This window comes from Hemitrygon akajei, chromosome 7, assembly GCF_048418815.1.
Source record: "Hemitrygon akajei chromosome 7, sHemAka1.3, whole genome shotgun sequence".
Lineage (NCBI taxonomy): Eukaryota > Metazoa > Chordata > Chondrichthyes > Myliobatiformes > Dasyatidae > Hemitrygon > Hemitrygon akajei.
Genome location: NC_133130.1, coordinates 54,165,860 through 54,179,663, shown reverse-complemented (window position 1 = coordinate 54,179,663; position 13,804 = coordinate 54,165,860). Strand labels below are relative to the sequence as shown.

Here is a 13,804-nt window from a genome sequence, read left to right as displayed (position 1 = left end):
ATCCTTATTATCAGCAGTCAATCAGGCCAAGCAATGCACAACGAAAAGGCTGCTACGGCAAAATAAAAGGAAATCCCTTCGTAAAATAAAATCCACAAACTGGAAAAAGACTTGAGATTTAAGACTAAGTGGATCAATTGAACCTGTAGATATTATTCTTGGAATGGATGATGCTGTGAGGAGATTCCAGAGGAATTTAAAATTATGAAGGGCATAAACAGTGTAGGTTAGTCAGGAGAATAAGAACCATGGGACAGAGATTGATGATTGGATAAAGAACTAGATGACATGAGAATGTTATTTTTAAGCTGCCAGTAGCACGAGTCTGAAATACACTAGCATTCAGGAAAGGCATCTGAATAAATATTCACAAGAAAGAATTTGCAAGGCAATGGGATGACGGTACTAAGTGAGACTAGGTGGGCTGCTAATCTCAATAAGCAAAATAGCCTTCTGTACTATTACCACTGTGATTCTGCACAACACCTTGTATAACTGAAACAGATGTCATTGTCATTACAAACAGTACTGCGAGGACAAAAATAACCCACCTATGATAAAACAATTCACCTATAAGCAGATCCTGTTCCTTACCTTTAAAGCGTTCTGTGCTCCTATGTTACTTTCCTGGCTACAAAGAACAAGGAGGGATTCCAGAGCAAAGACTGCATCTTGTTCCAAACCCAAATAATCTACAAAGTGAAAAAAATTCCAAGCATAATTTAAAAACTGTGTGGGTGTGAAAACATGATCTCGCTATTGCAATTTTGTTCAGCTGTCATGCATTTCATTCTCTTGCGACATCCTAGGCTGCAATAAGGCTGCTATTGCGAAGACTGGGGCAAAGCAGGTTGGGCTAATTCTGCTCATAAGATCTCTTCCTTCAAAATAGAGCCATTTAAACAAAATAGGGGAAAAAAGCCTATTAAATATTCCTGTACAGAAATTGATTTGACTTTGCTGAGGAAATAGGTTACAGGCAAAATGCCAAAGTTATCGTATTTTATAATATGACCAGTGTATGATAATGCAACACAAAATGCTGCAGGAACTCAGCTGGCCAGGCAGCATCTATGGAAAAGAGTATGGTCAATGTTTCGGGCTAAAACCCTTCAGCCGGACTGGGGGGGTGGGGGGGGGGAGATGAGGAGTCAGAAGGTGGGGAGAAATGCAAGGTGATAGTGAAAATGGGAGGGGAAGGGGTTAAGTAAAGAGCTAGGAAATTGATGAAAGAGACACAGGGCTGGAGAAGGGGGAATCTAATAGGACAGATAGACATGGAAGAATAAAGAGGGAGGAGCACCAGAGTGCAGGCAAGGAGCTCAGATGAGAATAAGGTGAGAGTGGGAAAAGGGGATGGGGAATGGTGAAGCGGGTGCGTGGCCATTACCAGAAGTTTGAAAAATCAATGTTCATGCCATTATGTTGGAGGCTACCCAGATGGATTACAAGGTGTTGCTCCTCCAACCTGAATGTGATTTCATTGTGACAGTAAAGCAGGCCATGGATTGACATGTCAGAATGCCAATAGGAAGGGAAATTAAAATGGGTGGTCACTGGGAGAACCCGCTTTTTCTGGCGGACAGAACGTAGGTGCTCAGCGAAGCAGTCTCACTGATATAGAAGAGGCCACACTTGGAGCACCGGACACAGTAGGTGACCCCAACAGACTCACAGATGAAGTGTCGCCTCACCTGAAAGGAATGTTTGGGGCCCTGAATGGTGGTGAGGGAGGTGGTGTAGGGGTAGGTGTAGCACTTGTTCCACTTGCAAGGATAACTGCCAGGAGGGAGATCGGTGGGGAGGATGAAAAGAAAAGGGAGTTGCATAGGGAGCGATTCCTGCAGAAAGTGGGGTGGGGAGGGGGGAGGGAAAGATGTGCTCGGTGATGGGATCCTGTTGGAAATGGTGGACATTATGGGAAAAGTTATGGATATTTAAAAAATGGTTACTTTAAATAACAATAAAATATTATGCAATAGTGATGTAATGGTTAATTTGCACATTTGGGAATAGTGCCTCAGACACAATTCAGTTACAGTATTCAAATGTCATTTTACTTAAACTTATTTACCTGTTCATTTTTCAATAGACGTTCATTTTCTACAATGCAGTCTCTAAAATACTACACAGCACATCTCTATAACAATAATGCAGTATCCATCAAGGTGAGCTTCCATCTTGCTGGTTAGAATTCCAGTATTCTGATTACCTATCTCAATATTTATTACATTCTGGACAAATTTCAGCACCCTATCCTACAATCACATTCTGCCAAATCAATGTCTTATAAAAAAAGGAATTGCAAAAACAAAAGTCTACCCAATAATCGACTGATTGTTCAAGGCATTCTCCATTTAACCCTCACCCTACAGCACAAGAATTCCAAACCACGGCTTGAAAATTTAAGAACATCAATGATATGAGAATACTGCATTGAGTCATAAATTATAGCTTTTATGACCATTCCCAGAGCCTGCGTATCATCTTGCACAGAAGGGGCCACCAAAATATTAGGAAGCTACCAATGTTACTAACAAACCAGATTTCGGGCTTTGAAAAAATTATGACAGAGTGAAGATCCATCATCAATCACAGATCTGGTAAAAGATCTCAAGCTTGAAACGTCAGCATTTTGTTTTTATTTCAGATTTTCAGCATCTCCACCTTTTTTTAATTTTGATTTTCAAACTCAGATCAAACCTGATTTGATTGTACCCTTCCTATGGTTAATGCTGGCGTTTCCACTTTGTTTGTTTGTGCCTCCTCCATGTCTAGAGTTACTCAACTATATCCATACCCAGTCACTTTAGTTTTCTTAAAGATGAGGTTATAATTCCTTTAATTAAAAAATGCAATTTCTGAATCAAAATCAAAGCATTTATAAGTAAATGTGGAATTTACAAACTTGGGCACAAGTTGAAGACATATCTCAAAATAAACATTCTGTAAAATAATGGAATCACAATGCAGTGAAAATTATATTGGAAGCAAAAGCACATGGTGAATTGTAAACCAAATATTGAAAATGTTTTAAATGGAATATAAAGGGAGGACATGGTTTTTTTAAAAAAAATTGTTTAATATTTTAAAGCTAAAATGAAATATTTTACATAAAAAGCTAGAGGAAATCAATTTTCCCTTTCCGCCATAACAAATGCTGTATTTTAAAATAAGGATAGAGTGGGCAATTAAGCACATTTCTATTATTGGCACTATACTAGTCCAGGTTTATTTATAGTGTCTTGAGTGCCAGTGACTCACTGAGCTAGAAATTTAAACATTCTCCGTGATAGGATATTTAAATATATGGTTGTTAGGGATACATCTGCCCATAGTTTCCTTTTATCAATTTGTCAAAAAAAAATTGGAGGAGATTCAGCAGGATGTTGCCTGAAGTTAGAGTTTCTGCCATGAGAGCTGAAGTATAGCCTGGATTTGTTTTCCAAGAGGCAGCATTGGCGGGTGGGGAGGGGGGGGGGGGGGCTAACTGGCCTGTATCAGAGGGCATGAGTTAAAGTAACCAGATAGAATACTTAAAAAGAACCTGATGCAAATACTTTCCCCCTCCCCACCAGAGGGTACTAAAATCTGCAACACTCTGGCCAAGATGATGATAGAGGGAGAAACAGACAGCATTTAAGAAGTGCCTAGCACACATTTCATCTGGGCAGACGCTGTAAAATGGAGTAACAATAGATGGGTACTGATGGTCAACACAGAGATGGCGGGCTGAAGAGTCGATTCCTATGAATAATGAAATAATGCTAAAATGGTGACTACCATTAAAGCCCTTTTATTGTTTGGAAGAATGATACTTCAGTTGATGGTAAATTTATATTACTTTAGCAGTAGAAACAGAATATGCATTATAACATAATATGCATTATAACATTGTGTATAAGCCTTCACAGTTCAATTTGGCTTCCAGTACTCATGAATTATTTCCTTCCTTTTTCCCAATCATTAGACAAAATTTGGATTGTGATGTAGTCAACTTCCAATGGTGAAAATGTTTTTATATATGGCACATTAATAGTAGGTTCTTTCCATTATAAACCACCGTTATTTAGATTCCCTTATTTATTAATAGATTTTTAGTGGTTTTAAAATGAATTCCAGGGCCTACTCAAGAGTTAATTCCATGAAGGAAGAGGAGGTATAATGTTCTCATTGTTTCACAGATGCAAAAGAAATCTAGATTTATAACAAAGAACTCAAAATCATTGCCATCAAAAATAAGTATAAAGGATAGCATTGATCTTTTCTAGGTTACCTTTTTCTAAGCAGGATGCAATGTTTGTTAGAACAGTAACACCATGAGCTGCAATAGCACAGTTGCTATGGTAACTGCACTCTTGCGCAAGTTTTATCAGGTCGTCAGAATGTGCTGGAGTCGTCGTACTTCCTTTTAAATAAGGAGAAATATAAACAGCATTACCGACATGCATATTTCCATCAACAACATACAAACCAGGCAGGCAAATAATGTATTTACATCAAAGAATAAAATAATTAAAATGAGAGTGATTTAGGTCACCTGAATCCCAGAAACAAATATTTGATTAAACCCAAACTAAATTACCACTTACAATATTTTATCAACATACAGCTGGACAGAATTCTTGATAAAAATATTTTGAAAGAAATGTGGTAAATATCCGTAATTATCCTCAAGACAATAAAGGATCTCCAGAACTTTGTGTGAAAAACATAAAAAAACATGCATTATGCAGCAACCTCAAGTTCACGTTTATTGCCATTCAACCATATACAGTACATATATACCGCCAAATGAGATAACCTTCCTCCGGAACAAGGTGCACAACACAGTACCTATAAATCACACACATAACACAAAATAATATTACCACAAATAACTTCAGGTATGCTGGTGGATGTAAAGTGGTTTCCATGGCTTATGGAATGGATATGAACATAACAGATGGAACATAAAGAAATTATCCATCTTGGAGTGCATATTGTGTTTATGCTCAGAGATTTGGATGCGTTTGATATACACGTGCATATGCAGCAGCAATTAGGAAGGCAAGTGGTACATTAGTCTTTTTTACAAGGGCATCTGTGTACAGGAGTTAGAGTAATAGAATATGGAAACAGGCCCATCAGCCTAAATGGTCCACACTGACCACAGCATCCACCATGGTAGTCTCAATTGCCTGAATTTGGCCTATAACTTTCCACGCCGGACCCCTCCATGTACCTATCCAAATGCCTCTCTTAAATGCTGCAACTGTACCCAGCTCTAACTTCCTCTGGCAGCTCATGACAGGTGTTCATTACCCTCTGTGTGAAGAGGTTGTCTCTTAGGCCTCTTTTAAATCCTTCGCCACTTATCTTGTATCTGAGCCCTCTAGTTCTAGACTCCACAAAACTGGGGAAGAGACGATAACGATCCACCTTATCTACAATCGTTATGTTTTAATAAACTTCCATGAAATTCCGAGGTGCAGCTGGTCAGGCTCTGGGGAATTACCCATCTTAATGTGTTTCAAGGCTACAAGTACCACCTTCCTCATAATATGCATATTTCATTTTATTTAGAGATACAGCACAGTATCACGCTCTTCTGGCCCGATCAGCCTGAACTGTCCAATTGCACCCATGTGTCGAGTTAACCAGCTAGCCTGTACACCTCTGGACTGTGGGAAGAAACTGGAGCACCTGGAGGAAACCCATACAGTGGCAGAACTGACGCTCTAATAGGCATTCTTAACGGTCTTTAGGAGGACCTAATCTCTCCCTAGTCACCCTTTTACTGTTAATATAACTAAAGAACCTCTTTAGCCCAGCCTGCCAAATCCACTTCATACCCTCTTTTTGTCCTCATAATTTGTCTTATGCTTCCTCTTAAAATGATTTATTTGTCTAAAAGTGATGTACATTTCCTTCACTTTCCTGATCAAAGCCTTGATATCTCTCATCAATCAGGGTTCACTGAACGTGGTATGTTTACTCTTAACCCTTAACGGGAACATGCTGCCCTTTATATGACTTTTGAAAACTTCCCACTTGCCAATTGGTAGCTTGCCTTTAAATAATAAACTCTTGCTGGGCTTCTAGCTGGCTACAAGTATCAAAACGGCAGTTATAATCGATATCTGTCCCCAGCTGGAAGCCCGAGAATAGTTTATTCGTCATATATGCCAGGAATGCACTAGCTCCTTTTATCTGCCTTTAAGTAGATTCCACCAGTTGACCCCAGCTAGATCCTGCCGAATACCCTCAAAGTTGGCCCTGCTTCAGTTGTACTTTAACTTGTAGGCCTGTTGCATCTTCTTCCACAACGATGTTAATAGAGATAGAACTCTGGTCACTGGATACATCAGTTATTTGACCCGCTTCATTTCCTAGGAGGAGGCCCAGTATTATTCTTTTCTAATTAGGTTTCTCTATATATTATACAAAGAAACTCATGTATGTACTGCAAAAATTCTGCCCCATCCAAACTCTTTACACTCTTAGTACAAAAGAAATTCTTTAGATGCTGCAAATGCTGCACACACACACACACACACTACTGGAGGAACTCAGCAGTCAGGTAGCTTCTATGGAAATGAATAAACAGTCAATGTTTTGGGCTGAGACTCTTCTCCAGGATTACTATATAGTCCAATCAAGGTGACCACCTACTTCTTTTTTCTAAGTTCTCCACAAACCACTTAAGTGGCCTAAACCCATCAATCAGCATCAGGACCATAACCTTTCATACTCATGCCATCCTAGTACCTATCCAAACTTCTCTTAAACGTTGAAATCAAACTCAAATACACCACCTGCACTGGTAGATTGTTCCATACTCTCAAGACCCTCTGAGTGAAGAAGACTCTCCTTTGACTCCCAGTTGTAGTTCCACCCAACCTTGGTGGGAAAATCCTGCTTGAATTTACCCTATCTATGCCCCTCATAATTTTGTATACTTCTATCCATTCTCCTCTCAATCTTCTACATTCCAAGGAATACAGTCCTAACCTATTCAATCTTACCTTATAACTCGGGTCCTCCAGTCCCAGCAACATCCTTGTATATTTTCTCTGTACTCTTTCAACCTTACTTACATCTTTCCTGTAGGTAGGTGACCAAAACTACACACAATACTCCAAACTAGGTCTCGCCAACGTCTTACACAACTTCAATTTCACATCCAATCTCTTGTAATCAATACCTCGATCTATGAAGGCCAATGTGCCAAAAGCTTTCTTCACGTCACTTTCAATGACCTGTATTCCCAGATTCCTCTGTTCTATTGCACTTCTCTGTGTCCTACCATTCACCATGTAAGACCTACCCTGGTTGCTCCTACCAAAGTGCAACACCTCGTACTTGTCTGCATTAAATTCTATCTGCCATTTTTCAGCCCACTTTTCCAGCTGGTCCAGATCCCACTGCAAGCTCTAATAGTCTTCCTCACTGTCAAGTACACACCCAATCTTGGTGTCACCCGCAAATATGCTGATCCAGTTAACCACATTATCATCCAGATTATTGATATAGATGATAAGTAAGAACGGACCCAACATCAATCCCTGAGGCACTCCATTGTCACAAGTCTCCAGTTTGAGAGGCAACCATCTATTACCACTCTTTGACTTCTCCCACAATGCCAATATCCAATCCAATTTACTACCACATCTTGAATGCCAAGCAACTGAACCTTCATGAACAATTTCCCATGCGGGACCTTGTCAATTGCCTTGCTAAAGTCCATGTAGACAACATTCACTGCCTTGCCTTCAACTTCCCTCATAACTTTTTCAAAAAACTCTATATGATTAGTTAAACATGACCTATCATGCACAAACCAATGCTGACTATCCCTAATCATAAGATTATAAGATGTGGGAGCAGAATAAGGCTATTTGGCCCATCGTGTCTGCTCCACCATTTCATCATGGCTGATCCAATTTTCCTCTTAGCCCCAATCTCCTGTTTTCTCCCCGTATCCCTTCATGTCCTGACTAGTCAAGAATCTCTCAACCTCTACCTTAAATATACATAAAGACTCAGCTTCCACAGCTGCCTGTGGCAAAGAATTCCACAGATTCACCATTCCTAGGCTAAAGAAATTCCTCATATCTCCATTCTAAAAGGATGCCCCTCTATTCTGAGGCTGTCCCCTCTGGTCTTAGACTCTCTCACCATCGGAAACATCCTCTCCACATCCACTCTATCAAGGCCTTTCACCATCAGATAGGTTTCAATGAGGTCATCCCTCATTCTTCTGAATTGCAATGAATACAGGCTCAGAGCCATCAAACGCTCTTCATATGACAAGCCACTGAGTCCTGGAATCATTTTTATGAACTTCCTTTGAACCCTTCCAGTTTCAGTACATCCTTTCTGAGATAAGGGGCCTAAACTTATTCACAATACTCCAAGTCAGGACACACTAGTGCTTTATAAAATCTCAGCATTACATCCTTACTTTTATATTCTAGTCCTCTTGAAATGAATGCTAACATTGCATTTGCCTTCCTCACCACAGACTCAACCTGCAAATTAGCCTTTAGGGAATCCTGCACAAGGACTCCCAAGTCACTTTTGTAATACCTGTGTAGCACCAGTCTTTTCGCATTTGACAAGTCGCTGCACTCCTTGAGAAAATCAAACTACACAGTACTACACTAGGTGCTAGTAGGCTATCAGAAGATTCTAGGTATCGGAAGGAGGCAATAAATGGAAACCACAGACTTCTCGAGATAAGTTTTGCTTATAAGAATACAATATGTACAAAATATTTACGTGAGCAAGAACAATTCAAAATTCCAATATTCTGTTTAGGTTTGAAATCTTAGATATCAAACCAAAACAAATTCCTTTTAAATAAGAATCAGTGAGATTCCTTTATTACTCTAATTTCTCTAACTAATTTGATCTAGTGTTTGTTATTCCCTATTTAGAAGCTTACAGACTAAACTTTCCTTTTTACTTATCCCTAGTTAGTTAGAAAACCAAATATAATTTCTATTCTTAAGTATTATAGTTAACTTCAGTTTCAGTTCCTGGCAGTATATCTACAAGTATAAATTCAAATTCAAAAATTATATATCTACTGTTCAACTCCTTTCATGACAATTCTCCAACATCACAGCTTTTAAACAAAGTATATCTCTTTCAGTAACTTATCAAAGTCTTCGCAAAAATAATCCATTCTTGCAGAAAATCAAATTTGGATTCTTGGAATGAAAATAAATTTATACATCCAACCATATTAAATCCTCTGCATCATTACACATTTCGGTCCTGTTGTACTGGTTCGTCAACTCTTGGCTAGCTTGCCATCTTCTTTCTTGGTTCATTGTAAAGAAATAGTTTATCATCCACGGTAAGTCAAAAAACTTGACCAAATCCCTTGGTATGATTTTACATAACTAATTCCCAACTACATGGTAGGGATCTTGGACACTCGTCTCTACCAATATTGTCTCATTAAAGCTGCTGCCTGTTACAGCACTAGTTTCAATAAATATTTTATTGCTATTGCCTCTACTCCAGGGGTTTCACCCTGAGGTTTTCAAGTTAGTAGGGTAAAGATACTCACTACTAACTCCACTCTTAACAGTTCATGTCTTCAGCTTCTAATCACTGCTGTGTTTCTCTCCTTATCCATGCCTGCATCAACCACGCCTCGTTCTTGCATAGCGATTTTTTCAAATTCTCTTTTTCAAAAAAAAAGTCTGTAAAATTCGTTTTCATCCCTCTGCAGGTGGAGCTTTCTAACATTACACCTTTAGGTTTAATTAACCTGGGTTACACTTTGTACCCAGTTTTTTTTTTCCATTTAGAAAATAGTCAACCCTTTCATTTCTTCTATCAAAGTGCATGACCATACACTTCCCAATACTGTATTTCATCTGCCATTTCTTTGCCTATTCTAATCTAAGTCCTTCTGTAGCCTCTCTACTTCCTGAAAACAACTTGCCTATCCACCTATTTTCATATCGTCTGCAAACTGTGCAACAAAACCAACAATTCCATCACCCAATCATTGACATATAACGTAAAAAGAATTGGTCCCAAGACAGACTCCTGTGGAACACCACCAGTCAGCCAGAAAAAGCTTCCTTTATTCCCACTCTTTGCCTCCTGCCAATCAATCACTGTTTTATCCATGCTAGAATCTTTCCTGTAATACCACAGGCTAATAACTTGTTAAGCAGCCCCGTGTGTGGCACCTTGTCCAAGGCCTTCTGAAAATCCAAGAACACAACATCAACCGATTCTCCTTTGTCTATCCTATCTACGATCCTAATCAGTCCAGGTTTACCCAAATACTTACATAACCAGTACCTGAGAATACTTTCCCACTACTGATGTCAGGCTCCATGACCTATAATTTCCTGGTTTGTTTTTAGAGCTTTTCTTGAACAGAGGAACAACATTAGAGATCTTCCAATCATCCAGTACCACAACCTATTGCTAAGGATTACTTAAATATCTCTGTTAGGGCAGCTGCAATTTCTGTACTTGCCTCCCACAGGGTCCAAGAGAACACATTGTCAGGCCCTGGGGATTTATCCACCCTAATTTGCCTCAAGACAGCAAATACCTCCTCCTCTGTAATCTGTATAGGGTCCATGACCTCACTGTTGGTTTGCCTCACTTCTATAGATTCTGTGTCCATCTCCTGAGTAAATACAGATGCAAAAAATCAATTTAAGATCTCCGCCATCTCTTTTGGTTCTATGCATTTATTACAATTCAGATCTTCCAAAGGACCAATTTTGTCCCTTGCAATCCTTTTGCTCTTAACATATCTGTACAATCTCTTAGGATTCTCTTTCACCTTGTCTGCTAGGGCAAAACCATGCCTTCTTTTGTGCTCTCTTGCATTTCTTATACACTTGAAGTACCTCATTTGTTCCTAACTGTCTATACCTGCTATACACCTCCCTTTGTTTCATAACCAGGGCTACAATATCCCTTGAAACCAAGGTTCCCTAAACCTGTCATCTTTACCTTTTTTTTTCTAACAGGCACATACAAGCTTTGTACTCTCAAAATTTCACTTTTGAAGGCTTCCCTCTTACCAAGTACACCTTTGCCTGAAAAAAGCCCATCCCCATCCACACTTGCCAGATCCTTTCTGATACCATCAATGGCCCTTCTCCAATTTAGAATCACAATCTGCAGACCAGACCTATCCTTTTCAATATTTACTTTAAAACTAATGCTTTATGATCATGGCAAAGTGTTCCCCTACACAACTTCTGTCATCTGCCCTGTCTCTTTCTGTAACAGGAGATCAAGTATTGCACACTCTTGTTGGGATTCCTATGCACTGATTAAGGAAACTTTCCAGAACAATTTGACAAACCCTATACCATCTAGTCCTTTTAGAGTATGGGAATCGCAGTTAGTATGTGGAAATTTAAAATCACCTACTATAACAACCTTACGTTTCCTGCAATAGTCTGTGATCTCCCTACAAATTTGTTGCTCTAAATGCTATGGACTGTTGGATGGTCTATAATATAGCCCTATTAACATAGTCACACCTTCCTTGTTTCTCAGTTCCATCCATCAGCAGGTACAGGGTTCTGAGTTGGATGATCAGCCATGATCATACCGAATGGCGGTGCAGGCTCGAAGGGCCAAATGGCCTACTCCTGCACCTATTGCCTATTGTGACATTTTCCCTGACTTGTAACGCTACCCCTCCCCATTTAATCCTTCCCGCTCTGTCCCGGAACATTGAGCTGCCGGTCCTGCCCCTCCTGCAACAAAGCCTCACTAATGAATATAATAACATAATTCCATGTATGGATCCATGCCCTGAGCTCATCTGCTTTCCTACAATACTTCTTGGATCAAAATATACACAGCTCAGAACATTAGTCCTACCAAGCTCAACCTTTTGATTCCTGATTCTGTCTGAGGTTTTTACGAACATCTGCCTCCACAATCTCTCCACTATCTGTTTTGGCACCCTGGTTCCCATTCCCCTGCAACTATAGTTTAAACTTAGCCTCATTAAATGATCCCTCAAGAATATATTCTGTTTATTGCTGTTATGTTCCCCCCCCCCCCATTAAACAGGCAACACCTCCTCCACTCCTACCCGTTACTCTGACATGCCTAAAGCATCAGTATCCTGGAACAATGAGCTGCCAGACCTGCCCTTCTCACAACTACATTTCTGTTATGGCCACAATATGCCAGTCTCTATAAGCAATCCATGCCCTTACTTCATCTGTCCAGCCTGTGAAGCTGTGTGTTGAAATAGGTGTAATTCAAAGTAGTGATTCTATCTGCCCTTTTACTGTAAGCACAGCTATCCTGATTAATAGGTGTACACATTTCAGTTGGTGCACATATTTCCCGACAAAGATATCGGTTCAAGTGTACCTATCCTTCATGTACAGATCACCTCTACCCAGAAGAGATCCCAATGATCCAAGAACCTGAATCCCTGCTTCCCTGCACCAACTCTTAGCCACATATTCACTTGACCTATCTTTCTATTCCTGGGCTCACCAGCAGAAACAAAGATATATCACTGCAATTAGATACAGCTGGAGTTTTGTGTACAGTTTTTGGTTTCTTGACCTAATAGAGGATGTATATGCTATAGGGTTTGTGCACCAGACTCCTTCCAGGGATGACAGGATAGCTATACAAGTGACGTATTTGGCTGATATTGTATTCTTTAGAATTTAGTAAAATTAGAAGAGATCTCATTGAAACATAGAGGGCTTGACAGGCCAGGATGCTTCCCTTGAGTGAAGAATCTGGAATCAAGAAGCACAGTTTAAGAATAAAGGCATGGATATATTGGACTGAGTAAAGGAGCAATTTCACTAGTCTGATGAAAGCAAACTTCAGAATTCTCTACCATAGACAGAAACCAATCAATTTTGCAGTCTTAAAAGAATGAAGAAAAATAGCAGAGGTCGACGATCAGCCATGATCTTGATGAATGGCAGGGCAGTTTAAAGGTTTTTACAGACTACTGCTTTGCATCCGGTAATATGTTCAACAATCAAATAAGCCGAGGACCAAAGCATACTTTCATTGATACCCATAGTATACTGTGCCACAATCAAATATTACCATGGATATACTGGGCTTCATCCTAGGCTATTGTTTAAGGGCTTCATCAGAACACAGGAGTATAAATGAGCACTGAAAAATCTTATACATAAAAATTTTGGTCCTGATTTTAACAATATCATCTCCATCGCCTGTAGACTGTGCTCCAGTAAATGTGTTTCTTGTGAAGGAAATATCAGCCATTTTAATGTGGTATGACTTATTGGCTGATGATTTCTAAGAAATAGATCCACAATGACACGTAGACTCCATTCTTTGTTTCAGGCTTTATTGCTCTTCCATTTGTAATAATGCAATTTCACACAGATGATTACATTAATGAAAAGTTAAATAAAATTGGGCAGTGGCCTTACCTTGTGAATTATAGTAGTACTGTTTCATTGCGATTGTTCCTGATAACGTGGACAAAACTGAAAGTATGCCCAATTTCAAACTGTCATAAGGGCTCTGAAGGGCACACTCGCACAGAGACTTAACAAGAAAAAAAAGCATGTTATAATTATGTTTTTTGGAACTGTTTTTAAACAGTTAAATGTTGTAATAAGAATCATGGTGTATTTATGAGGCCAGATGTATCAGCTCATCAAAACTGCAGTTGCCTTTGAGTAGTCAGATTACATATAGAATCATAAAGAACAGTAAGAGGTCACTTATACTCTTATCAGCTCCTAGAAAGAGTTACATTATTAATGCACAGGCAGCCTTAAATCCTTTAAGCCATTAAGCATTG

The 13,804-nt window shown here is 39.4% G+C and overlaps 1 protein-coding gene across 1 annotated transcript in view; it reads right to left on the bottom strand.

Moving 5' to 3' along the window:
* ints7 (integrator complex subunit 7) overlaps window positions 1-13,804 on the bottom strand; it is a 65,730-nt gene that overhangs the window by 30,010 nt on the left and 21,916 nt on the right. The window contains exons 8-10 of the mRNA XM_073050888.1: window positions 13,428-13,545; window positions 4,277-4,408; window positions 595-692 (exon numbers count right to left, since the gene is read on the bottom strand). Of these exons, the coding sequence (XP_072906989.1) occupies window positions 595-692; window positions 4,277-4,408; window positions 13,428-13,545 (348 nt within the window). The remainder of the gene's footprint in view (window positions 1-594; window positions 693-4,276; window positions 4,409-13,427; window positions 13,546-13,804) is intronic.